The sequence below is a fragment of the Heterodontus francisci genome, chromosome 2, assembly GCF_036365525.1.
Source record: "Heterodontus francisci isolate sHetFra1 chromosome 2, sHetFra1.hap1, whole genome shotgun sequence".
In the NCBI taxonomy this organism is placed as follows: Eukaryota; Metazoa; Chordata; class Chondrichthyes; order Heterodontiformes; family Heterodontidae; genus Heterodontus; species Heterodontus francisci.
In genome coordinates, this window is record NC_090372.1 from 157,071,167 (window position 1) to 157,098,184 (window position 27,018).

The 27,018-nt window shown below is 46.1% G+C and overlaps 1 protein-coding gene across 2 annotated transcripts; it reads right to left on the minus strand.

The window, feature by feature from the left end:
* Window positions 1–140: 140 nt before the first annotated feature.
* On the minus strand, window positions 141–16,626 carry steap4 (STEAP family member 4). 2 transcript variants are annotated; one of them, XM_068012763.1, is made up of 5 exons: window positions 16,377–16,626; window positions 10,089–10,526; window positions 6,319–6,846; window positions 4,687–4,851; window positions 141–3,611 (listed from the first exon to the last, which is right to left on the minus strand). In XM_068012763.1, the coding sequence occupies exons 1-5, from the start codon at window positions 16,392–16,394 to the stop codon at window positions 3,342–3,344; spliced, it is 1,419 nt and encodes a 472-aa protein (XP_067868864.1). In that variant the 5' UTR covers window positions 16,395–16,626; the 3' UTR covers window positions 141–3,341. The 2 variants fall into 2 exon arrangements, with proteins under 2 accessions (XP_067868864.1, XP_067868872.1); XM_068012771.1 differs by having other exon boundaries at window positions 16,407–16,621.
* Between the last annotated feature and the right edge of the window lie 10,392 nt (window positions 16,627–27,018).

The window sequence follows — 27,018 nt, forward strand, 5'->3', positions numbered from 1 at the left end:
TTTTAAATAGCTTTATTAACTTGTCACGCCACCATCAAAAGATTTGTGGATGTAAACCACAGATCTCTCAGTTCCTGTAATGTATCTATAGGCACAGAGGTTTTGTGTACAGTTGCATAAAATTATATATTATGTACAGATTATTGAAGAAGACAGCTTTATTTTAATTTTTGCTGTCATGACATGACATTACAAATTATATCATTAAGATCATTAAAAAGACAGCTTTTCCTACAGTTTCATTGTTATTACATTGTTATAGATCTCAAATTCAAAAAGGCGTAAATACAAACTGCTTGCATGTGAAATGCATATTGGAAATTCAGGTGTTCACCCCAACTGAATTTCCTATCTGCTAACTTTGATTAATAGAAGATTATGAGGGCGTGTGCCTGAATTTCTCATATATGCATCTAGTGTACAAAGCTTGGTGCTGGAAACAGTAAAGATGAAGAGCTATCCCAGATATAGTAAGTGGCCTGAACAGCATAGACCAGAGCTCTTTGAGGGTCATTTACCAGATACAGTGCAGGGCCCCCCCCTGGCAGCGATGGCTGCCCCACCCGGAGGACACTCCCCCCACCCTCACCAACAGCCCCTTGCCCCAACCCCATTGCTAGGGCCTGCCTGAATGCAGGTTCTTCCCCTGCCTTGGGGCCCATTGCCAGGACCCCCATTGCCGGAATAAAATCTGGCCCAGTATAAAATTAAAAGTAAGGGCTTGCACAAATGAAAAGAGTAGTGTAGATCTTGTGGACTGAGAGAAATATAAAGATATAAAAAACATCAAAAAGATACAAAGAGAGCAGTGGTTAGCACCGCAGCCTCACAGCTCCAGCGACCTGGGTTCAATTCTGGGTACTGCCTGTGTGGAGTTTGCAAGTTCTCCCTTGTTCTCCTGCAAGTTGGCGTGGGTTTTCTCCGGGTGCTCCGGTTTCCTCCCACAAGCCAAAAGACTCGCAGGTTGGTAGGTAAATTGGCCATTATAAATTGCCCCTAGTATAGGTAGGTGGTAGGGAAATATAGGGACAGGTGGGGATGTGGTAGGAATATGGGATTAGTGTAGGATTAGTATAAAGGGGTGGTTGATGGTCGGCACAGACTCGGTGGGCCGAAGGGCCTGTTTCAGTGCTGTATCTCTAAACTAAACTAAACAAGGCTGTTTGATTTCTATTCTGTTTCTGCCTATTAAGAGGGCTTTGATTTATTATCAAATTTGAAATAAACCCAGTCTTGCATGTAGATATAAAGACTTTTCAAAGAATTTTATGTTGTGAATTGTATGCTCATTAAGCTGAGGGATGTTAGTGCTGAGAGATTGAACACTTTCTATTTCAGGTATCTAGGGGGTGAAATTGGTCATTGGGCAGTTTTGCTAAACAGTTGATAGTGAATCGGCCACTTGTTTTCAATTCCGGTCCACTTTCTATTCTACTGGTACAAAATGGATTCATTAGCTGCTGTTTTGCCAAAGACCAAGTTGACCACCCCACCACCTCACCCCAACCCTTCACCCCCAACTCCCCCACCCCCACCGCCTTCCCACTAGTGTCAGCATCAAGAACACCCTGGTGAGGCATGACAGTAGATCATATCCAGCCGAAATACTTGCTTCATCCTCAGAAGAGGATCCCTACTGTACCACTGTACCATTTTTCCATTTCACGCACTTGCTGCCTTAATTGCCAATTTAGTGTAATGGTTATGCTTTGGCCCCTTGCCTAGCAAAGAAAGAAATACTTTCATTAATGTCGTGTATTATGTCTAAACAAAGAACAAAGAACAAAGAACAAAGATAATTACAGCACAGGAACAGGCCCTTCGGCCCTCCAAGCCTGCGCCGATCCAGATCCTCTCTCTAAACATGTCGCCTATTTTCTAAGCTTCTGTATCTCTTTTCTTCCTGCCCATTCATATATCTGTCCAGATACATCTTAAAAGACTCCATCGTGCCCGCATCTACCACCTCCGCTGGCAATGCGTTCCAGGTGCCCACCACTCTCTGCGTAAAGAACTTTCCACGCATATCCCCCCTAAACTTTTCCCCTTTCACTTTGAACTCGTGTCCTCTAGTAATTGAAACCCCCACTCTGGGAAAAAGCTTCTTGCTATCCACCCTGTCTATACCTCTCATGATTTTGTACACCTCAATCAGGTCCCCCCTCAACCTCCGTCTTTCTAATGAAAATAATCCTAATCTACTCAACCTCTCTTCATAGCTAGCGCCCTCCATACCAGGCAACATCCTGGTGAACCTCCTCTGCACCCTTTCCAAAGCATCCACATCCTTTTGATAATGTGACGACCAGAACTGTACGCAGTATTCCAAATGTGGCCGAACCAAAGTCCTATACAACTGTAACATGACCTGCCAACTCTTGTACTCAATGCCCCGTCCGATGAAGGAAAGCATGCCGTATGCCTTCTTGACCACTCTATTTACCTGCGTTGCCACCTTCAGGGAACAGTGGACCTGAACACCCAAATCTCTCTGGACATCAATTTTCCCCAGGACTTTTGAGGGTACCTTCCACAATTAATTACTTTTTGTAGTACAGTGACTATTAAATGTAGGAAAAAGAATCTGGTTTTAAGTAGTCTAAACTCATTTCATGTGGGATCTTTACAATCAAAGTGAAGCTTTTGAGTCTATCAGTTTGTGATGTATTTGAACCCAGGTCCCAGAGTCATAGAGCAATTGCAGGAGAGCACGGTTGAAAAGAAAACAAAAGGGACCAATTCCTTCCTTTTCCCCCATCACAACACTGTCCAGCCTCTGTGCTAATCAGGTGAGTACTTTCTGGGTTCGGGTCATTCGGACATTCCCCTAGTACAAACCCACACCAGCAAGGCCTCACGCCTGAAAGTGAAAAGGAAGGTTAGCCACTGCTGCAAACTGCTAGTTCTGGAATCCACTCACTGCTATCCAAAAACAACAGAAGTCCTCTGACCCTCCCTCTCTTCCAGGTAATACTGAAGAAGAAGGAATTTATCTTTGGAATTGTTCGACAGTTGGTATCCAAGTTCTGCTTAGATCCTTTGACCTAGGTGAGACGAGGCATCAGGCTAAATACTCACTTCTCTTGGGCACACTTCCAAATGATCATAGAGGTAGGTAATTAGGCTGCTGTTTGCTCCTCCCTCTCATCTAAATCTCACTTGAATGCATTTGCCTGGTTCAGGCGAAAGCACTCCACTCATGTACCTCGAGGCATACCATAGAAACCCATGGGCAAAGGATCAGAAACTTGGAATCATGGGTCTCTACGCAATTATCCTTTGTGTTTAAGAACTGAGCGTTTCCTCGGCATAAATTGAGGAAAACTGGCCACAAATATTCTTCATATAAGTGATGATTTGTTAATGTGCACTGGCACTTTTTTATTTTTTGGTTTGCTCTGCCAGCCCTGCCGGATCCTAGTGATCATTCTGTCTACACATGGAGTTATAAGAATTAGCTTTAGAACCAACACAATGCATGGAATCACCATGCCCAGCATGTATGCTTGTGGAAGCCCCCATCTATACCACTTTGATTGCAGAAATCTGTCCCAGCCAAACACTGCGGCATGTGCTGTGCACAACAGGAGTGTTACATGGCCCAGCTTGGACTGTAAGACAATGAAGAAATCATTTAGTCAGTTCTCATTTACAACTGTAAAATACACTCATTGACAAAATTGTTCATGTTATTGCTCATAACAACAAAGACACAGCGGCAGACGAAAACAATGGCAGGCCGCCAGTGCGGGCCAACTTTAACCTTTAACTGTACTCATTTCAAGTGAATCTGCTATAGAGGATAATTTGTGAACTATGGCCGGAATTTTACGGCCCCCCCCAATGAGCGGGCTGGTGGCGGAGTGGGAGGGTGTAAAATTGAATGGGAGGCAGGAGGGTGGGGGGCTGTTGCCAAACCCCTCCAGCCCCCGTTACAATTTTACGCAGGGTGGCGGGGGCGAGAAATGGCGCCCCCCCCCCCACCCCGCCCCAGGCCAAACAAGGCCCTTAAGTGACCAATTAACTGCCACTTAAGGGCCTCCTCCCGCTGCTGTGGGTATTTCATCCTTGGCAGCGGCCTCCTTGTGGACTGGGAGAGTGGCCTCCTGGTCGGGCACCCTGTGCCCCACAAAGGGCTGCCCCCGAAGCACCAACCATCCCCAGTGCACAACACTGATCCCCCCCCCGCACCAACAACCGAACGCCCTTGCCTTGCCGGGGCCCAGCCAATTGTCCCTGGCTTGGCCCTAAAAATTTACCAGAGTTCCGGGGCCGTCCTTCCTCTTGCCTCTGACGGCTGGGTATAGTCCCACCAGTGGCCACCACTCCCAGTGGTGCTGCTGGGACTAAGAGCTGCCGGCCCACTGATTGGCCGGCAGCTCCATTTGGCGTGACTTCCTGCCTCAAGGAGGTGGAAGTTATGCCCAAGACCATTTAAGGGCCTGGGAAGTGAAAAATCCCAGTCTGGCTCCCCAGGCCCGACGGACACGGCTCGCCTCGACTTTTCAGCCAGTGGGCGGGGCCTCCCACTCAACGTGAAATTCCAGCCTATGTCTGCAACAGAGGGATGGGCATACTCTGACCAAACAGATTTGTGATTAGTGTGACATCTGTATTAATGATGCAATCTTTATCTAATTTGGAAATTCGACTTATTGATTCAACAACACACACAGTAAGTGGTACCTGCACAAATCGGAACTCTCTCCAGTTTAGAACATTGCTTACTGATGGAAGAGAAGTGATGCCCAGCAAAACATAAAGAGCAAACCCCATCATTCCTAATGCAAAATACAGGTCAACACGCCAGGACAGCACTTTGTTCAACTGCAACGTTTTATTCTTCTTTGACTACAAGAAAAAAGAGAAATATCAACATAATGGTGTGAATACAATATAAGGTGTGTTGGACTTAGAAACAAGAATTGACCCTTCAGTCCTTGAGCCTGTATTCAATTAGATCATGACTGATCTGCACCTCAACACCATCGACCTGCCTTAGCTCCATATCCCTTGATACACTTATCTAATAAAAAGCTATCGACCTCAGACCTGGAAATTCCAATTGTCCCAGCATATACAGTCTTTTGAGGAAGAAAACTCAGGATTCCTATTCCCTGTGTGTGAAAATGTTCCTGATTTCCCTCATAACATTTTTTAGCTATGAGATCATTGAACATTGATGCAAAATTTTTATTTTAAATGAGCATGCGTTTGGCATGCAGTTTACAGAATAGTTGCAGTCACATCATTTTGAGATGTTTTTCCATACATTGTTTGTTCTCAATTGCGAAGACCTCTCCGCGAGATACAAAAAGTACATCAAGTTAGATCAAATTCCTTACATTGTTGTCTTCAAATGTTGACAGCACTTGATATATCTTTATTAAGCCAAAGTGTCATTTCTTTGCTCATAATATTGAAAAAGAGATTCATTCTATATTTCCCCATTACATTCTCGTCATTTACTTTGCACATAAAGCAAAGAACAGGGACAGACCAGGTGGTCCATTGTGCCAGACCGATATGGTCATGGTGCAACTTATGCTTGCCATCCACACTTGCTCCCTATCAGCCATTCATGGAATCTCCTGAGAGTGGCAAAAACCACAGAGAGAAGAAAAACTACTGCCAATTTAGAAAAAAAACTGAGGAAAATTTAGGAAATTCTTCTCCAACCCCTGGACAATCAAAGCAGTTCCAGGAGAGTGTTGTGACTGGGAAACACAATCCTGGTACCCAGCTATCTTCCATATATAGTGACGTCAGTCACACTCAGGAAGCCATCTGGCTCCCTTTTGAAAGTTTGTAGTGAGTCCACACTCACTGCATGAACCAACAGTTTGTTTCATAAATTCTCTGTGAAAAGAATGACCTCTTCATGTCTAAACTAGCTTTATGCTTGCATAACTTATGCTCATATCCCCTGGACCTCAGATAAATTATCCACAAGTAGTGGAACTAACCTTTTCATTATTTTAAAGCGTAAATTAAACCTTCTCAAAGTTTGTGCTTTTCTAGAGTATAAAGCCCCAGGTCCCTAAGCCATTGTGGTAACCAAGGTCCTTTAAATTAGGTACAATCCAGTGACTCTTCTCTGAACCTTTTTCAGGGCCTATGTATCACCTATCATGTAAGGGGATCAAAACTGGACACCATTCTAACTGAAGCCTAATCAAGACATTATACAAACACACTATAGTATTTCTTGGTTTACATTTGATCATGCTGGCAATAATTCGTAACACTCTAATTGCTTCTGTGGCATTGGTATAAAATAATGCCCTAAATTAATACATGCATGGACAATTTTATTACCTCTTCAATCATAGAGTGCATCCAGCGCCATCTAACTGAATACCTAGTAGGTATGATGAATGTGTAGAGAACATGAAGGAAGGCATAGGTAAGTGCCACAAGCCCAAGCTGCTTTCGACACAACATCCACCTGTCGAGCCAGTCAGGGAATCGCTTGTACTTTGTCCCTCTGTAGAGCTGAATGAACGCAGCAATCACACCCGGTAGATAAACCAAGCCAAGCAGAATGAGGGACACATTTGGGAAGATACGATTAGGAATGGAAATCGCAAGCCGATAGGAAACGTCTTTATTTTCTTTTGCATAGGGATAGATTACATCAATAACCACACAGTAAATGAAGAAGAATACTGTGAGACCAGCTGTTATAATAAGTGGTAATCTCCACATTGGAAAGAGCTGGAGAGGGTAGTTCTCCAGTTCTTTGGCTGCTAGTAGGGATCCCTGGTCTAAAGGAGTGAGGCCTAGTCTTCTGGCAACATCCATCACCAGTTGTTTAGATTTATGGTCATCACCACAGACAAAGACCTGAAACATAGAACAGTAATTTTTATTACTGGTGAAAATATTGATTTGATATTAATTCAATATATTCAGCACAAACTACTTAATATTGTTTTTAAAATACAGGTCGTTGATCAGTGTAGGCAATAGTTTTAGTTGATTATTGCTAACATCACTTTGTTCACATAATAAGTAGATATCTACGTGGATGTATTATATTCGGATTTTTCAAGGTGCATTTTTAAGGTGGCACATGAAAGGCTATTACACAACATAAGAGCTTGTGGGGTTGGGAGTAATATATTAGCATGGATAGGGGATTCGTTAAGGAAAGAAAACAGAAAGTAGGAATAATCGGCCATTTTCAGGTTGGCAGGCTGTTACTTGTGGGGTGCTGCAAGAATCAGTGCTAGAGCTACGACTACTACAATCTATATGAATGAGTAGATGAAGGGACTGCATGTAATGTAGACAGGTTTGCTGACAATACAAAGCCAGGTGGGAAAGTAAGCTGTGAGGAGGGCCTGGAGAGTCTGCAAAAGGATATTGACAGGTTAAATGAGTGGGAAAGTAGGTGGCAGATGTGGGGTTTTCACTTTGGTAGGAAGAACAGAGATATAATTTTTTTTTAAATGGTAAGGAACGATTAAATCTTACAAAAGCAAAAAAACTGCAAATGCTGGAAATCTAAAAAGGAAACAGAGAATACCAGAAACACTCAATGGAGAGAGAAACAGAGTAAATAGCTGGAATTTTATCCTGTTAATGGGGGTCCTGGTGGCAGGCCAGAAGGTGCCCTCTGTTTGACCCCACTAGAATTCCATGGCGGGTAGCCAATTAATGGCCTGCTGTTGGTGATACCTTTCCTTTGAGGGATAAGCTCCCAACTCTACAGCTGCCAGCCAATTAGTCGACCAGAAGCTCAGCAGTACCAGCTTCGCCACCGGGAGTGGTGGCCACTGCCAGGAGGCCTGCAGTGGCAAAGATGGAGGAGACCCTGGGATGCAGGTGGGTGGGGTTGGGGTTGTTGGGACAGTCAGGCAGGTCCCAGTGAGGAGGTGGGGGTGTTGATGAGGGTGGAGGGTGGTCTTACCGTCAGGGCAGCCATTACCGCCGGGGATCTTTCTGTAGGCCACAGAATGCCCCCAGAGGAGGGACCCCAACCAAGCCCTCTAGGAGGCCACCATGTCTCACCTGGCAGTGTCTCCACATGGCTGTGAGTCCCTCTGCCGTTCGTGAAATGGGAGCAGAAGCAGGAAGTTCCTGTCAAGTGACCCTTGATTGGCCACTTCAGTGTCTCAATTGGCCTTGGGAAGGAGGGCCGTCCTCCAACTTCCCCGCTGTGGACAAAATGGCATGGAGGAAGGACTATGTCAGGCACAGTGCCTGTGCCACCCCATGCCATTTTGTTTGCCCCCGCCACCTCCATTCAAGTCTCCAAGGGCAGGATAAAATCTAGCCCCATATTTCAGGCTGATGATCTTTCATCAGAACTGCAAAACATTAGAGTTATAACAGATTTTAAGCAAATACAGAGTCAGGGCAAGAGTTGGGGGTGTGTGTGATTGGCAGTATGAAAGAACAAGGAAGACAGTGTTCATACCATTTCCCACATTTCTGCTCTAACCCCTTCTCCTCCCTCTCAGAACCATGATAGGCACTCCTTCTCCTCACCTTCCACCCCACCAGCCTCCGCACTCAGCTGATCATTATCCACCATTTCCGCCACCTCCAGCGTGATATCACCATCAAACACATTTTCCCCTCCCTTCCCTTTCAGCATTCCAATGGGACCATTCCTTCCATGACACCATGGTCCACTCCTAAGTCACTCCCAACATCCTCCACAGCACCTTCCCATGAAATTCAGGAGATGCAACACCTGCCCTTTTACCTCCTCCCTTCCCAACGTCCAGGACCCCAAACACTCCTTCCAGGTGAAACAGTGATTTAACTTGAACTTCTTTCAATTTAGTCAACTGTACTGATTGCTCACAACGTGGTCTCCTCTACATTAGGGAGGTCAAACATAGATTGGGTGACCGCTTTGTGGAACACCTCGGTTCAATCCGCAAGCACCATCCCGAGCTCCAGTTTTCCTGTCATTTTAATTCTCCGCCCTACTCCTCCTCTAACCTCTCTGTCCTTGGCGTCCTACATTGTTCCAATGTAGCTAATGTAAGCTGAAGGAACAGCACCTCATCTTTTGATTAAGCACTTTACAGCCTTCCGGACTCAACATTGACTTCAACAATTTCAGGTCATAGTTTCAGCCCCCAAATTTTTTCGTTTTTCTTTTTTTATTGTTTTTGGATGGCAGCTATTGTTGTTAATTTAACTTTTCCCATTTACAGCTCCTCTAGACCCATCTTTTGTTTCTTTATTTGTCCCATTACCATCTCCTTTTGCCTTGCACCATCATCAACCCTTTGGTCATTTAATCTCTCCTGCTTTCCATCATATCATATCATATCATTTTCCCCCTACCCCCTTTCCCTGCCTCTGTACTTGCTTAACACCTGTTACATTTCTAACTTTTTCCAGTTTTGATGAAAAGCCATTGACCTGAAATGTTAGCTTTGAAATGCTGGCTTTGGAAGGATTTGGGTGTCCTTAGACACAAAACATGCAGGTACAGCAAGCATTTAGGCCTTTATTGCAAGGGGGTTAGAGTACAAGATTAATGAAGTCTTGCTGCAATTGTACAGGTCTTTGATGAGACCACACCTGGAGTACTATGCACTGTTTTGGTCAACGTACCTAAGGAAAAATATAATTACCTTAGAGGTGGTAGTATGAGGTTTCATTAGATTGATTCCTGCAACAAAGGGATTGTCCTATGAAGAGAGATTGGGTAGTATACTCTCTGGATTATAGAAGACTGAGAGGTGCTCTCATTGAAACATATTAGATTCTGAGAGTGCTTGACAGGGTAGATGCTGAGAGGCTGTTTCCCCTAACTTGAGAGTGTGGGGGCATAGAATCAGGATAAGGGGTTGGCCATTTACGATTGAGGTGAGGAGAAATTTCTTCACTCAGAGGGTTGTGAATCTTTGGAATTCTCTAACTCAGATGGCTGTGGATGCTCAATTGTTGAGTATATTCAAGGCAGAGATCGATAGATTTTTGGATTCAAAGGAAATCAAGGGATATGGGAATAATGTGAGCAAGTGGAGTTTATCAGTCTTGATCTTACTGAATGGTGGAGCAGGTGCGAGGGCCCACATGGCCTACTCCTGCTCCTAATTTTTATGTTCTTATCTTACCTGACTGCTGGCATCCAGACTGCCTGACTGCAGGGCCCAGGCTGAAACTGTGTTAAATCCCTTCACCACATTGGCTTTAGGAACCAGCTGGGACAGATACTGTGCATTGGACTCAGGGTATTGGTTCATTCTGAGGTTGTTGCTCACATCCACCAGCACTTTTCCATCTAGCAGATCGGACAGAGACGAGAGAAAATCATAGTTTTCCCTGTGAACAGCCAAGAAAATGATCTTCGATGTTTTCAGGGCCTCCGTGTGGCTAAGCACTTGTGCTCCATTTGGCAGCAGGGTAGAGTTCTTTGGGTCTCGGCTACCAAATACCACTGGGTAACCTGACTTGAGCAACCTCATGCCCAAGGATCTGCCAAAGTCCCCAGTGCCAAAAATGCAAATTGTGTCCCACTTATGGGCATTTTCACCAGCTGAAGAATTATCCATCTGGAAAAGAAAAGTAGATGTTACCTTCATTGAATAAGTGGAAAATATAATCTGTCATATGTTTAGTTATTTTGAAGTGAAGGCACAGCCGGTATTAAGTGCCAATAACACAGGAAAAGTCAGACCAGTAACTTCCAGTACAAATCAGACCAGACCTATTGTATATTCCCTGTTATGTTTCAGCATTTGTTACCTTCCTTCTTCCACTATGTTTCTTTGTTTTCCTGCCTTTCTATACCCCAATTTGGAACAGGAGTTCATTAAAAGTAGTGAAATAAACCATGTCAGATAAATCAAATAACAAAATTCATTGAAAATGGCTGTTTTCTGAATTAAAAGTCTGCCTTAAATATTAAATAATCTGTCTTTAAATTTTCCCACTTACATTTTACATATTCCTAGATACAAATTATAAAGAACAATTTTAACCCTATCCACTCGGCAGAGACAGGACAGGCAGGCAGTTAAAATCACTTGACCAATTTCCGACCGAGGGCCTGCTCTAATCCTGCAGGTTTTGATTTTAACCCACGCCTCTGAGCCTGAGTGCTCCTCTGGTTTCCACAAGGAAAACTTAGTCCTTCCTCGCCTCAGTCTTCCCCTCCCTCCTGCAATTGTAAGATCCACTTGAATCCCCTTCTGGTGAATCACCATTCTTTCAGTTCCCGACAGCAGTCTCCTAACTTCCAATATTCCACTCCCACCTGTTTACTCGCTGTTGCTTTTAGGCTTTGGATTTTGGACTAGGTCTATGCAGTTGAGGCCTGGAATTTTAAATCTCAACAGGCCCCAAAATGCCGAAGTAGGATGTTTTGCCAGGCACCCTGGCCCCAGGGACCTGGGGGAGGGAGAAAGGCAGGAGGGGGAAAGGATGGAAGGGGAAAGAAGGAAGAGGAGAAAGGGCAAGGAGGAAGGGGAGCAACATTATTGTTGAGAAGGCTTGCAGTATCCAAGGCCTCCAGATTTTCAGAAGCTACAGTGGGAGGGCTGACAATCTGATTACTTGAAAGGCCGCCTATTATAGTTCAATCACAGCTTAGAGTGCATCCTCATAACAGCTTGCATTTACATAGTGCCTTTCACAACCCTGAGGTATCTCAATGCACTTCAGACCCAAGGAAGTTCTTCTGAAGCACAGGCATTGTTGTAATGTAGGGAAATGCAGCAGTTATTATACACACAGTAAGGTTGCACAAACAACAGTATGATAAATGACTGGATAACCTGTTTCTCTGGTTGTGTTCATTGAGGGAGAAATGTTCACTCAGGACACTGACAAGAGTGGAGTTCCTTCATGATCAGCTGAAAGCAAGTAGGCAAGTTCTCTGCCCCTTGGATGACAGAAGGGTGCCCTGACAGGCTCTGGAATGATTTATCAAGGAGGTATCAATGTCAGGACCATCAGCCTCAGGATATTGGTTCAATGCTGCAAGTGCTTCAATGTCATTACCTTGACAGCAAGGGTAAAAAAAGTGATAGGCTAAATTTTTCCCTCCTGCCTCAGTTGCTGACATTGGGCCCGGAAGCAGGAGGACTTTGTGGCTGGGTAAATCAAATTACATCAGCGCTGGCCAATTAACTGCCAACAGGTGCGAGAGCTGGTGTCCCCAGCAGCGCATGTGGTGTCAGATCATGCCGTGGGAAGTGCAGACGCCATCCTAAAAGGGCTGCCAGAACTTCCTGAAAAGATGAAATAACAACTGGAGTGGCAAGCAAGAGGTTCCAGCCATGGCAGCTGCACCAAGGATGACTGAGCAGTGTCCCAGGGTGGCCTCACGGTTCTCCTCCAGACTGTGCGTGCATGGGGAGGAGTTCCTCTTCTCCAAGGATGGAAGGAGGAGACCGGCCTCCAAAACCAAGCAAGTCTGGCTGGAGATTGCAAAGGAGCTCAGCAGTCTGGAGGTCACTCCTCACACCTAGCTCCAGTGCCAGAAGAGAATGAATGACCTCCTACGCTCTTCCAAGGTGAGTGCAGAACACAGTGCATAAAGGCGTTCAAATGAGATCGCCATGATTTTGCCCACTCAGGAGCTGTCAATGCCCAGGCAGCAGAATTGGTTGTCAGAGGCATGGCAGTCTTGCTGTGAAGGGCCCCAGTCAGACACAGATTATAACTGTGGCTGTGGCTGCCAAGTGGCAGCAAGCAGGAGGCATACCAGTGCCTCCATCATGCCTAGGCACACTACCACCTGCTCTGGTGTTGTGCTTGTCTAACTCTGCTCTTCTCTGTGCTTGCAGGAGAAAACCATGCATAATGCCAGAGAAAGGGCAAAGACAGATGACAGTGTCCCCTTTCTGCAGATCCTGATGCCGATGGAGGAGGAGGCCCAGGAAATTGGAGGCCGTTCCATCACTGATGGGGAGACAAGAGTCAGGAGTCGGGAGATGAGTGGAGCAGGGACTGACAGGAGATTGTCTCTGTATTAGGGGAGGAATGGTGCTCCTCTGTCTGCTACTAGTGGCACCGAGCACCACCACAAGGGCAGGCTCAAGGGTACGTTTGCATTCCTATAACCCACTAATTATTCTTCTTTCTCACGCAGGTCAAAGACAAAAGCAGCCACCAACCATGCCCGGGGGATAGTTGTCCACTTCTGGGGAGGTGGAGGGGACCTCAGAGGGTGCATTGTCATACCATTTCCCTGCTCCCTGCACCAGCGCAGATACTCTCACTTCAGTGCATTTAGATGTGTGGTCACAACCTGGTGAGCAGAGCACGCATGCGCCAGAGCAGCTGTGACAACCCAGGACACCAACACTTGGAAGACTGCAGGAGGCCAGGGCGATGCTGAGCCTGAGGATGGTGACATGCCTCTGGAGTCATCTGCAAGGCGCCAGCTGCTGGATCTACAACATGAGGTCAGGCGACATCTGGCACTGCTGACCATCTTAATGCATCAATGAGCCACGGACTGGGAGACCCAAAACATGTCTCCAGAGGATTCCCAGAGTGATCCTGAGGCACAAAAATTCAACGCCACGGTGACCTTCAGCACTACTGGCATCGGGTACCCACCACTTCCGATGGGCCTGAGCTCATTCTCCATCATGGCACACAGATCTGTGATGGTCTCCCTGGAGAGGCGGAGTTTTCGACCACACTGCTGCTTCAACATCTGCAGGTAATTGAGCCTGGTGCGGTAGACTCTGTCTGATGGGTAGGTCCTTCTGTGGACAGGGGGTTGGTGGCCTGCCCTCTGTGCCCTCCTCCTGTGTCCCCCTCCCAAGGCTGAGGATGTTGGTGGGCAATAGGTTTCTGCTGCCTCACACTCTGATGCTCCTGCTCACTGGAGGTCCTGAAACCTGACTGAATGAAGCCCATGGCGGGTCTCCGCACAGAGATTCCAAGGCCTCCTTCCCCAAGACCCTCCACGCCTCCCCACCCTTCCTACGGTCCCTGGTATGCTACCTGAAGGTTGGCAAAGTGCCAGCCAACTCCCAATACCCAAACATGACCTGCTACTGGGTGTCAATGGCAGTGCCCACGCTTCACATCCTCCCTTTGGTACAAGGCTCTCACCACCAATAGCTGCCATCTGCAGCCAGCCTTGACCTCCCACCCCCTTACCATCTCCATACAACTGGCAAGGCTCCGAACCCCTTGATCCCTGGGTGCCCCTTTAAAAATTCCATTTGCCCCATAAAATTTTAGTCAATTGCCTGATTAACAGGCTTAATCAGCCGCATCGAAGTGGTTGTTCCTCCCGCCACGCCATCCTCCCCTCAGAAAATCTGGAATTGACGTCGAGTATCAGACTTCCATTCTGATGCCTTCTGTCATTATTTTACTGGATGTCCAGCCTCCTGACCCACTTTCCACTCGCTCGAAACATTCAGCTCGATATCTTCCTATCTCTATTTCTTTGCATTACACCTCGCCAGAGCACTCCCTGCTTCCCACCCCCAGCACTCCAAGCATTTGACAACTCACTTCACATGCTTCTCCTTCAATCACAAGGGGACATTTCACTGAATCCCCTCGTTCCAATCATACACACATCTGTTGCTGCTGCCCACACAGCAGGCACAAGCAGCATTCTGCTCTTCCCTGGTCGCAACTGCAAAGCATTTCACTCCTCTGCTGACTGTTTTCCCATTTCATACTGGAGCCACATCCTTGCACACGACCACCTCCCCATTCTGTTCAGAGGTTGCTGCTGCTCCTCCTCAGTAAGAACACTACAGGAAGCTGCCCCACCTTCTGAAAAGCCTTTTACAACTACCGCACACTAACTCACTGCACAAAGGAGGGGACCAGAGAGGGTGCAGTGGACAGCCTTCATCCATACCCTTGCCCAGAGGGCGAAAAAGCCATCGACTTAATTGGAGCAGGTAACTCCAGAAGCTCTGACAATGGTGAGGCCAGAGGCTAAGTTCAGGAGGGTATCTGCTGAATTACTTAGAACTTCTCTCTTTTCTTAAAAAATTATACATTCAGCAATTGTAGCAACCTTTCTCTGCCATGATGGCCCTTTCCCTGTTCCCTTTTACAAGGTCCATCCCATGACTCAAATGCTGCACAGCAAGACTTGGATGGGAGGTGGACAACCCTCCAGAACAAACACTCGTTTCAACCTTCCCAAGCACCAGCAGAGAGACTGGCATCCTGGGTGAAATAGATAGATAGTATGAAAAGTGTCAGCTATGGCTGAGTGGTAGTTCACTTGCCTTTGAATCAGCAAGTTGTAAGATTAAGTCCCAACCCAGAACCTGAGCACATAATTTAGGCTGGCACTTCAGTGCAGTACTGAGGGAGTGCTGCACTGTCAGAGGTTCTGTCTCTGGATGAAGTGTTTAAACCAGTTCCTTGTGCATGTAAAAGATCCCACAGCACTATTTGAAGACCAGTGTCCTGATTGACCTTCAGCCCTCAACCAACACCCAAAACAGATTTTCTGGTCATTCATTTAATTGCTGTATGTGGGATTTTGCTGTGCGCAGAGTGGTTACTGCATTTCAAAAAAATGCCTGTAAATCACTTTGGGACATCTTAAAGTTGTAAATGCAAGTTCTTCCTTGCACATGATGAATTATAAAGTACAAGTGAGCACGAGCAGGGCTTAGCTGCAATGTCACAGTCTGCAATAAGGGTTTCTTCCAAATTGAACACTATGCAGCCACCCCTCGCTGACTTTCTTGAATGCTTTGAAGCAGACTAAGCAGAAATAGAATGACTTTTAAGGCAGACATTTCTGTAAAAAAATCGAGCCACGTGGACTGTAAACAGATTCCAATGATCTGAACAAGTGCAGGTAATGCCCTGATAAATAACAATTCCAAATCACGCCTTTACCACCCAGTAGTACTGGATGAGACCACCTCTGTGTTCTATTTTGCCCTTTTTCAGTGAAAGTATCATTGTGGTTCTACTGGCATCTTAGTTCTCTGATTTAAATACATTAATGAAGCTCCTGCCAGCCTTCAGGTAGCACCTAGGCCACCCTCAGAAAGAGCCTTTCAAAATGGTGATGGGCTGGTGGTTTACGAGGTAGTAAGTACAGTGCTGTGATTTCTGCAGCATTACTGCCCTGTCTCTACCCGGTGGAGGCATTTAATATTGGCCACACTGTCTCTGCTGACATGTGAAGTATATCTGCTTGAACAAAATACCAAAAGGCTGCTAAAAATATTTAAAATTATAACCTAACTTCAGTCAGCAACACAGAAAAGCAGAGGAAAAGAGAAAATTTGGTAATAAATTGGAACACTGACAATTTACATTTCATACATCCACTATTTCATGATCTTATGGCATTAAAATTGTTTTTTTAATCTAATATACACAAACTACCTTTATAAAATTGTTGAAATAAATACATTTATGAAATATTTTTCACTTTCCTTTCCTACCTGTGATGTTTCAGGCATTATCCAACTCACCACAATATGAAGTCTGCGAGGTCACAAATTGCCACACACTCGGCTAGAAGCTCGCTTTTGCTGGCTTGTTTAGTCTTCTGGGCAAGCTCATCAGTTTCACAAGTTTTCCAGCTCTTTCTGTCTTTAAATAGTTGGTTGTACAATTCTGGATTTCCAATTGCTTTCCTTTCTTTCTCAATCTGTCAACATAAATCATTGCAAATTGCACTCAAATTCCTCAAAGATTATGATGAAATTCCCATTGGTGGTTCAGCTGATGCTAACTGCTCTTTCCCAGAAATGTACACCACAGAATTGCGCAACTGTATTTCATAAGTATTCTGACCTACTTTCCGAAAACACAGCAGTTACAGCAATGTATTGCCTGGACACAGCTGGATATGTAACGTACTTTAGAAGACCAGACAAAGAATGTTACTAACCATACTAAATGACATCAGCACATGTAATTTATTTAATATAAAATCATTTGTTTTTTTCAACTTCTATAGAATAAATGATCCTTTATCATCTCATATAAAATACAATAAACAAGGTTACACAATTTCTCAAATCTTGACTTATTTAAATCTTTGGCTCATGAGTTTTAATTTCAAATTCATTGCCTTACTTGCAGGTGAATTACTGTATACACCATGAGCTAAAAATTTGTTTGCCCCGTATTTGGGAGGGGAGGATCACAATTCGTGACCTACCCATGTCAGTTCCTTGGAAGTGGGGCAGCACACTAACTTGGTGCTCTCAACTCATTTGCCCAATTGTAACATGGGGTGCAGAGGGTTCCCTGCTGCTGGTGTCTTCCCAATGCTGTCAGCTGCCTCAGTGCTCAGCAGGGAGTCAATCAGCATTGTGCTTTGAGCATGTGGTACCAGCAGCACTCTTTTCTTAAAGGCAGGCGGTCCCTCTTGAAGGGATGCTGTACTGAACAATGTTGCTGGAATTTAAAAGATTGAAAATGGAACACCAGGGCAGAGAGAGGATTTCAGAGTTATGGATGCAGTGTTGGAGTCTTTAATGATGGACGTGGGCGGGAGGAGAGAAATCATTACTCTGCAGGGGGCCAGGGACCCCTTAAAAATCACCCTCAGAAGGGAGTCAGAGAAGGTGGCAGAGAGGTTGACTCCTGGAGTCTGGGCCTGAGGATCTGGCAGCAGTGCCTCAAGAAGTCTAATGACCTCACGCAGATGGTCAAGGTCAGTGAATGCTTCTTCACGTGACATGTCCTACTCACCGCAGTGTCTGCCTGTCACGCTGCTCAATATACCACACTCCATCACTCACCCATCAGCACTCCCGACACTCAGGACTCAAGCCTAACATTCAGACACTACACCTCACCCTCATATGCTTACCAATGCTGCCAGCCTCACATCCACCTCTCATTGCCTCCACATACCTCCAGCTATTCAGCAATCGCAGGCACATCACCTAAATATGATGCTAAACATTCACTAACATTCTGCTCCTTCTCTTACAGGACAAGGTGGCACACAATAGAACGGAGCTGAGCAGAACCAGGAGGGGAACAAGAACACCTGAATCTCCTGCGCCCTGCAGAGGAAATGGTTCTCAGCACCATGGAGCGTCGGAGCACCTGGCATCTGACGTCACTGAGAACATTGAGGATAACGGTGCACACTCTCATAGTGCTATCTAGCATGATGAGTAAGCTGTTGATGGTGTGACCTGCTTCTAACCCCAGCCCCCTTCCCTCACACCAAAAATCCCCTTCTGAGTTCCTGCTTTCAGACACCCAAGAACATTGAACTTGAAACACCATAGCATACAAGGCTACAGGCCAAGTGCAGGAATATGGGATTAGAATATGGGTGCTGGATGGCTGGCACAGACACGATGGGCCAAAGGGCCTGTTTCTGTGCTGTATAACTCTATGACTCTGTGACTCTATGACTAACATCTACCTAGCCAGTCACAGCAGCCCAAGGAGAAGAAATGGAGCAATAGCACAGAACTAATGAAGAGGCCCCATTGCTTGACCTGACACCTGCAGCCATCAGCTTAGATACTGTATGCACATGAAGGAAAATGTAGAGTTGGGATCAACATTTGGTGAGTCATCTGGGCACAAGTGGTGCTGTAGCCAGGCCAGGGATAAAGGATGGTTCATTTGCCAGCTCCCCAGAGGGCGAGGTCGTAGATAAGTTCTGCTGCAGAGGACTCAGATGAGGATCGCAATGGGGTGGCATACACAAAGATGCTGCCTGCCTCCCAGACAGCCTCCTGTCACGATCAAGGTGTTTAGAGGGATCGGCTCCAACTTGGCAGAGGACATGTCCCACATCTTGCCCTCTCCACAGTCTCTGCTCCATCTCACCATCATGATGTAGACCCAGAGGCACTGCCGCTGCTGCCCCAATACCTGTTGCAGCCTTTGTGTGGACAGGTCACCAAATTCTCTACCCTCTCTGTGAAGATGCAGCAACACCAGCCAATCCAGGAACTCACAACACCTCCAAAAGCTAGACTCCAGAATACTTCCAGACACTTTGTAGTGGCAGAAGTTCTTAAAAATGAGCTTATCTGCAATTTGGGTGCCTGCCCTTGAAGGAGCACTGGTGCAGCCCCATCTTGCAGCTTAACACTTGTTCTTTGCAGAGTGATATATGAATACATTGCCTGGACCTCCGTGAACCAAATTACACATCCTGGTATCACATCAGTCTGTTGGAAATGTGCGATGTCAGGATAATGCTCCTTCATAGCCTTCTGGTACCCGCTGGGGATGCAGGCGGACACACCCTCTCAAGAGGATGCATCGCACGGGCAACGCCAGAAATGGCTTGTGGTGCAGTGTGCCCCAGCAAAACATCACTAAGCCCCCATAATCGCTGTGTCCAGCAGTGCTACAGAAATGAATTTCTCGTCCCACGTGTTTTATATAGACATCAGGTTTCTGCTGTTTTTGCTCATGCAGGGCTCAGAGGGTATGCTGTGTTATGTGGGTGATAATATCAAGGCTGCTGATTGACAGTAATTGAATAAATCAAATTCCATTCGTACTAAATGGTTTACTGTGATTTTTGTTGGCAATTGAATTCTGCGACTGCCCAGCATTCTGTGGAAACTGTAAATGAGTGGGCATTATTTGTTACTTTCTATTTACAGCTGAAAACGCATTGCTCATTGTGCCAGATGGAAAAAAAACATATCTGAACCTCAAAATTCCATAGGTGGCGATCTTAATAGTTGCACCCTCTACTGTCCTCCAACACTGTTCCTGCTAGAGTTTGCGAGATCAGTGTATTGCAATTTAATCTGCACGGAGCAGGTGGGTGCTGGCACTGCAAAGGGCGCATTTTTGACAACTGCCTTTGTCCATACCAGTGGAAATTCAGCATTCTGTCCACCTATACCTCCACCTTGAACTGGCAGTGTTTCGAACAGCCCTTGAGCAGTGGGGACAATCGAGGAGAGTATTCCTCTTTATGATACCATTATTTTAAAGAAACATACATAAAAACATAGAAAATAGGAACAGAAGTAGGCCATTCGGCCCTTCGAGCCTGCTCCGCCATTCATTATGATCATGGCTGATCATCCAACTCAGTAACCTGTTCCCACTTTCTCCCCATATCCTTTGATCCCTTTAGACCCAAGAGCTATATCTAACTCCTTCTTGAAAACATACAATGTTTTGGCCTCAACTGCTTTCTGTGGTAACGAACTCCACAAGCTCACCACTTTCTGGGTGAAGTAATTTCTCCTCATCTCAGTCCTGAAAGGTTTACCCCTTATCCTTAGACTATGGCCCTTGGTTCTGGACTCCCCCACCATCGGGAACATCCTTCCTGCATCTACCCTGTCAAGTCCTGTTACAATTTTATAGGTTTCTATGAGAACCCCCCTCACTCTTCTGAACTCCAGCGAATATAATCCTAACCGACTCAATCTCTCCTCAGACGTCAGTCCCGCCATCCCAGGAATCAGTCTGGTAAACCGTCGCTGCACTCCATCTATAGCAAGAACATCCTTCCTCTGATAAGGAGACCAAAACTGCACACAATATTCCAGGTGAGGCCTCACCAAGGCCCTGTATAATTGCAGCAAGACATCCCTGCTCCTGTACTCGAATCCTCTCACTATGAATGCCGACATACCATTTGCCTTTTTTACCGCTTGTTGCACCTGCATGCTTACCTTCAGCGACTGGTGTATGAGAACATCCAGGTCTCTCTGCATATTCCCCTCTCTCAGTTTATAGCTGTTCAGATAATAATCTGCCTTCCTGTTTTTGCTACCAAAGTGGATAACCTCACATTTATCCACATTATACTGCATCTGCCATGTATTAGCCCACTCACTCAACTTGTCCAAATCACCCTGAGGCCTCCTTGCATCCTCCTCACAACTCACACTCCCACCCAGTTTTGTGTCATCTGCAAATTTGGAGATATTACATTTAGTTCCCTCATCTAAATCATTAATATATATTGTGAATAGCTGGGGTCCTAGCACAGATCCCTGCGGTACCCCACTAGTCACTGCCTGCCATTTGGAAAAAGTCCCATTTATCCATACACTTTGTTTCTTGTCTGCCAACCAATTTTCTATGCATCGCAATACACTACCCCCAATCCCATGCGCTTTAATTTTACACACTAACCTCTTATGTGGGACTTTGTCGAAAGCCTTCTGAAAGTCCAAATAAACCACATCCACTGGCTCCCCCTCATCAACTCGACGAGTTACATCCTCGAAGAATTCTAGTAAATTTGTCAAGCATGATTTCCCTTTCATAAATCCCTGCTGACTCTGCCTGATTCTACAACTGTTCTCTAAATGATCTGCTATAAATTCTTTGATAATGGACTCTAGAATTTTCCCCACTACCGACGTCAGGCTGACTGGTCTATAATTCCCTGCTTTCTCTCTACCTCCCTTTTTAAATAGTGGGGTTACATTAGCTACCCTCCAATCTGTAGGAACTGTTCCAGAGTCCATAGAATCTTGGAAGATGACCACCAATGCATCTGCTGTTTCTCGGGCCACTTACTTAAGTACTCTGGGATGCATACCATCAGGCCCTGGGGATTTATTGGCCTTCAATCCCATCAATTTCCCCAACACCATTTCTCTACTAATACTGATTTCCTTCAGTTCCTCTCTCTGACTAAGCCCTGTGTTCCCCAACATTCCTGATATGATATTTGTGTCCTCCTTTATGAAGACAGAACCAAAGTATGCATTTAGTTGGTCAGCCATTTCTTTGTTCCCCATAATAAATTCCCCTGTTTCTGACTGTAAGGGACCTACATTTGTCTTCACCAATCTTTTTTTCTTCACATACCTATTGAAACATGTACAGTCAGTTTTTATGTTCCCCGCAAGCTTGCTCTTGTACTCTATTTTCCACTTCTTAATCAATCCCTTGGTCCTCCTTTGCTGAATTCTAAACTGCTCCCAATCCTCAGGTCTGTTGTTTTTTCTGGCAGATTTATATGCCTCTTCCTTGGATCTAATGCTATCTGTAGTTTCCGTTGTAAGCCATGGTTTGGCTACCTACCCCGTTTTTCTTTTGCGCCAGACAGAGATAAAAAATGGTTGCAGTTCATCCATGCACTCTTTAAATGTTTGCCATTGCCTATCCACCCTCATCCCTTTAAGTAACGTTTCCCAATCTGTCATAGCCAACTCTCGCTTCGTACCTTCGTAGTTTCCTTTCCTAAGATTCAGGACCCTAGTTGCAGAATCAACTACGTCACTCTCCATCTTGATGAAGAATTCTATCATATTATGGTCGCTCATCCCCAAGGGGTCTCGCACCATTAGATTGTCAATTATTCCTCTCTCATTACACAATACCCAGTCTAGGATGGCCTGTTCTCTAGTTGGTTCCTCAACGTATAGGTCCAGAAAACCATCCCTTAAACACTCCAAGAATTCCTCCTCTACGTTATTGTGAGTAATTTGATTTGTCCAATCTATATGCAGATTAAATTCACCCATAATTACAGATGTTCCTTTATCGCATGCGTCTCTAATTTTCTGTTTAATGCCATTCCCAACATCACCACTACAGTTTGGGGGTCTATATACAACCTCCACTAACATTTTTTACCTCTTAGTGTTTCTCAGCACTACCCATACAGATTCCACATCGTCAGAGCTAATATCTTTTCTCACTATTGTGTTGATTTTCTCTTTAACTAGCAATGCAACTTCACCGCCATTTGCTTTTTGTCTGTCCTTCCTAAATACTGAATACCCCTGGGTGTTCATTTCCCATCCCTGGTCCCCTTGCAGCCATGTCTCTGTAATTCTGACTATATCATACCCGTTTACATCTATTTGCGTGATTAATTCATGCAATTTATTGCGAATGCTCCGCGCGTTAAGGTACAAAGCCTTAAGGCTTGTCTTTTTGACATTATTTGTCCCCTTCCCACTATTTTTCACTGTGGCCCTGTTTGATTCTTGCCCTTGATTTCGCTGCCTATCACTTTTCTTATTCCCCTTACTTTCTTTTGTTCTTGTCTTTGATCCCCCCTCCTCTGACTCCTTGCAAAGGTTCCCATCCCCCTGCCGTTTTAGTTTAAACCCTCCTCAACCACTCCAGCAAATACTCCCCCTCGGCCATCAGGGGTGCAGGCCATTTGCCAGCTCGGCACTGCACTGTTGGGGCCTGCACACCTTCTTGTGGAGGACATTACACCTCATTTGGCATATTCAGCCATCACTACCACACTGGGTCCTGACTGAGCTCAGAGGTGGGAGTTCTCAGATTAGGCAGCCCTCACTCTTGCCCATCAACAACAATACCAACTTGCATTTATAAGGCACCTTTAAGGTAGTGAAACATTCTAAGGCACTTCACAGGAGTGTTATCAAACAAAATTTGACATTATCAAAATCATTTGCCCTTCAAGGGCAGCAAGGAAATTCTCATAAATAGTGGAGATCCAACATAACTAGGTTTCCACTATTTCCAATGAGGTTCTACTGGTTTCCTGCCAACGTTTCAGCAGCAAACTGTCAAAGGAATGTGCCAAGGAAGTTCAGGGCCCTGATAGCAAAAATAGCTACGAGGAATATGGAGAGCCCTGTGCAGGACTGGGGATGGTTGAGGGCTTTTCTTGTAGAGATTGGCTGCACGTTTTGGGAGCACACAAGGATAATTCTGCATTTTGGCAGAAATGGGGTGGAGGTCCTGGAGTCTGGCACATACTGGTAGGGCTGCTGGGGTCTGGCAATCTTTTCCTTTGCCATCCTGTATAATTTTTGTCCTGCTAGCAGCCTACTCTCACTGAGATCCTTTAGGCTTCTCCCACCATTCCTAAACCTGCTTTACCATTGTCACCACTACCAGTCCTTACTTATTCCCAGCTTTTCCCAGTTGCCAGTTCTGTTCCGATGTAAATTTTAGTGTATCTCACATTTCATTGTTGTTGTTGATGAATATGACCAATACATGCAAAAATTTATTAAGTATGTAAATATACTAAAACATTTCACCAGCTCTTGTTTGCAGTGAAATGCTGCAAGTATCCAGAATCAAGGCTACAAGCTGGATTTAGGCAGGTTTAGTAAAAGTTTAAAAAAATAAGAAGTTGAGGAGCTGCCTAAACCCTGGGGTCAACTCAGGGTGCTGGAAAACGGATTTTGGATCTTGGGGTTGTCCATTGCTGCTCTGGTGGACGGGCTCCCTGAACACAGCCATGTGGTCTTCCTGTCCTTCGACGATACCGATGCCGGATTTAAGATGAAGGAGCGAGGTCGCTGCTCCCGAGCCGGTGGGAAACTCAGTTGCTCATCCAGGGTGTGGAGCGTGAAGGGTGGCGCGGCCATGCCGGGCTCCAGGTTTCTGGAGGTGCAGAGGGAAAATGTTGACGGCTTCTGCTCCTCCTGAATCCAAGTGTTTCCAATTTTGATCATGATCTGCTGGTAGTTGCCATCCTGCAGGTTGAACGTGACTGTTGCGGCGAACATTCCCAGCATATACACACTACTGAGCCAGCGACGCTTGAGATGGCTTGGCCATGTGAGCAGCATGGAAGAGGGCAGGATCCCCAAGGACACATTGTACAGCGAGATCCTCACTGGTATCAGACCCACCGGCCGTCCATGTCTCTGCTTTAAAGACGTCTGCAAATGCGACATGAAGTCCTGTGACATTGATCACAAGTCATGGGAGTCTGTTGCCAGCGATCGCCAGAGCTGGCGGGCAGCCATAAAGGTGGGGCTAAAGTGTGGCAAGTCGAAGAGACTTAGCAGTTGGCAGGAAAAAAGACAGAAGCGCAAGGGGAGAGCCAACTGTGTAACAGCCCCGACAACCAATTTTATCTGCAGCACCTGTGGAAGAGTCTGTCACTCTAGAATTGGTCATTATAGCCACTCCAGGCGCTGCTTCACAAACCACTGACCACCTCCAGGCGCTTACCCATTGTCTCTTGAGACAAGGAGGCCAAAGAAGAAGAAGATGTAAATGTACTGGCTATTTACTGAAATGGTGTTTTTCAGAAAATTATGAATTAATGAAAGAGGTTGCTATTTAATGGAATAAAATTGGTGCAAAACGTATTAATTAAATAAAAGCAGTACCCATTTGATGACAATGTGACTGACAATTAAATTGTACAGGCTTGTGCAAATTGATACATTGAATAAAAGCAGCAGGCATTTATTAGAATGTGCTGCCCTCAAAATGCATTAATTAAAGAAAGAAATAAAATATGGTACACACAAAGTACATTAAACAAGAGAAAAAAATAAAACAGGGGCAAAATACGCATGGATGCAGCCTGACCTGGTGACTCTTTTCAGAATTCCCTTAAACAGGGCTGTGCTAAAATTTATTAATTAAATAAAAGTACATAAAGAACAGTCTTTTCTAAAGACTGCATTTGTTGACAACGCGATCGGTAGGTGGCGCTGATTTGGCACATGCGCAGAAAACAGCATGTGCCACTAAAACGTCACAGCTTGCGACTATAGCAGCTGCCAGGACTAAAGATGGCGCTGCTCAAAGAATCACACAGATGAAACCTAACAAACACGTGGCAGCATACATTGGCCGGAGTGAGAGAGTGGAGCGGGCCGGGGAGAGCAGTGCGGGGGGCGGGGAGACTAGCGCGGGGAGAGCAGCGGTGATGGTGACGGCGGCGGGGGAGAAAGAGGGAGGGAGGGGAAAGAGGGAGGGGGGGAAGAGGGAGGGAGGGGAAAGAGGGAGGGGGGAGGAAAGAGGGAGGTGGGGGAGGAAAGAGGGAGGGGGGGAGGAAAGAGGGAGGGAGGGAGGGGGGAGGAAAGAGGGGGGAGGAAAGAGGGAGGGAGGGAGGGGAGGAAAGAGGGAGGGAGGGGGGAGGAAAGAGGGAGGGATGGAGGGGGGAGGAAAGAGGGAGGGAGTTGGGGGAGGGGAGAGAGTGGGGGGGGAGGGCGGGGGGTGGGGGAGAGTTGGGGCGGGGAGCAGCAGAGCGGAAGAGGAGTGCCTTTTTCTGTGCATGCGCCATAAACACAACAGCAAAAGACTTACCGGCCAGTCCCTGGACCCGGCGACACCAAGGTCTTCGCACGCTCGCTCCCCGCAGCTCTCTACGGCCTCTCGCTTCCGGCCCTCTCCATTCAGCCGTTCCCTCCAGCTGCGGATGCCCAATCCAGTTGCTTTCTCCCCTACCCAGTTGCTTTCTCCCCTACTTCTCCACAGTACTTCAGGCATTGCAACTGTCTGGTCCCTGCATTTTGCATGCTCCCTCTCCCCACCCCTCCCCGCTCTCCCCACCCCTCCCCGCTCTCCCCACCCCTCCCCACTCTCCCCATCCCTCCCCCCTCTCCATCTTCACCTCCCCCTCTTCACCCACCCCTCCCTCCCCCTTTTCACCCACCCCTCCATCCCCCTCTTCACTCACCCCTGTATCCCCCTCTTCACCCACCCCTCCTCTACCCCCCTACCTCCACCCCTCCCTCTACCCCCCTACCTCCACCCCTCCGCCACAGTTGAATATCTGAAGTGCAGTTGCAAAGTCGGGGAAATAGCATCCAAAACAAAACCTCAACAATTCTGGGTTTAATTATTGAGAAATTTTATTAAGTTCATTAAGCATCCGAGGAACTGCTGTGCATGGATACACAGCATTCCCGTGAGACAGACAGGCCGATTCTCTGCTATGCACAGCTAAAGAGATTGTTCCTGGAGAGCCTTGTGGTGAATGAACGCTTGGCTCTCTATTCCACAACTGTATTGTCCATGTGAAGAAGACAAAGTCACAAGAGTCTGAGCTCAGTCTATTCTTGGTGAATGTTCCCCAAGCGCATCCCAATGTGCATTCCCAATTCATCCATAAATACAATGTTCCTTTCCACATCGTGACGAGCTCCGCAGCATGATCCAGTTGCCTTCGTTGCTTGAATGCTGACCTTAAGTCTCAAGGATTGTTTTCTCGACGGCATGTTTTACATGAAAAGAAATAAAGCAAATCAGAGTCAGAGCTTGCCTCCCTCCATCCACTGAAATTACTGTTGTGCACACCTTTTTAAGTTCTGCAGTGAAGGCACCAATTGATAACGTCGCCAATGAAGCACTTATTACTCACCTCAGATGCAGGAATCATCACATCCTTGCGTCATCTCCTGCACTGCCTCCTTTGCTTGAATGCCGTCC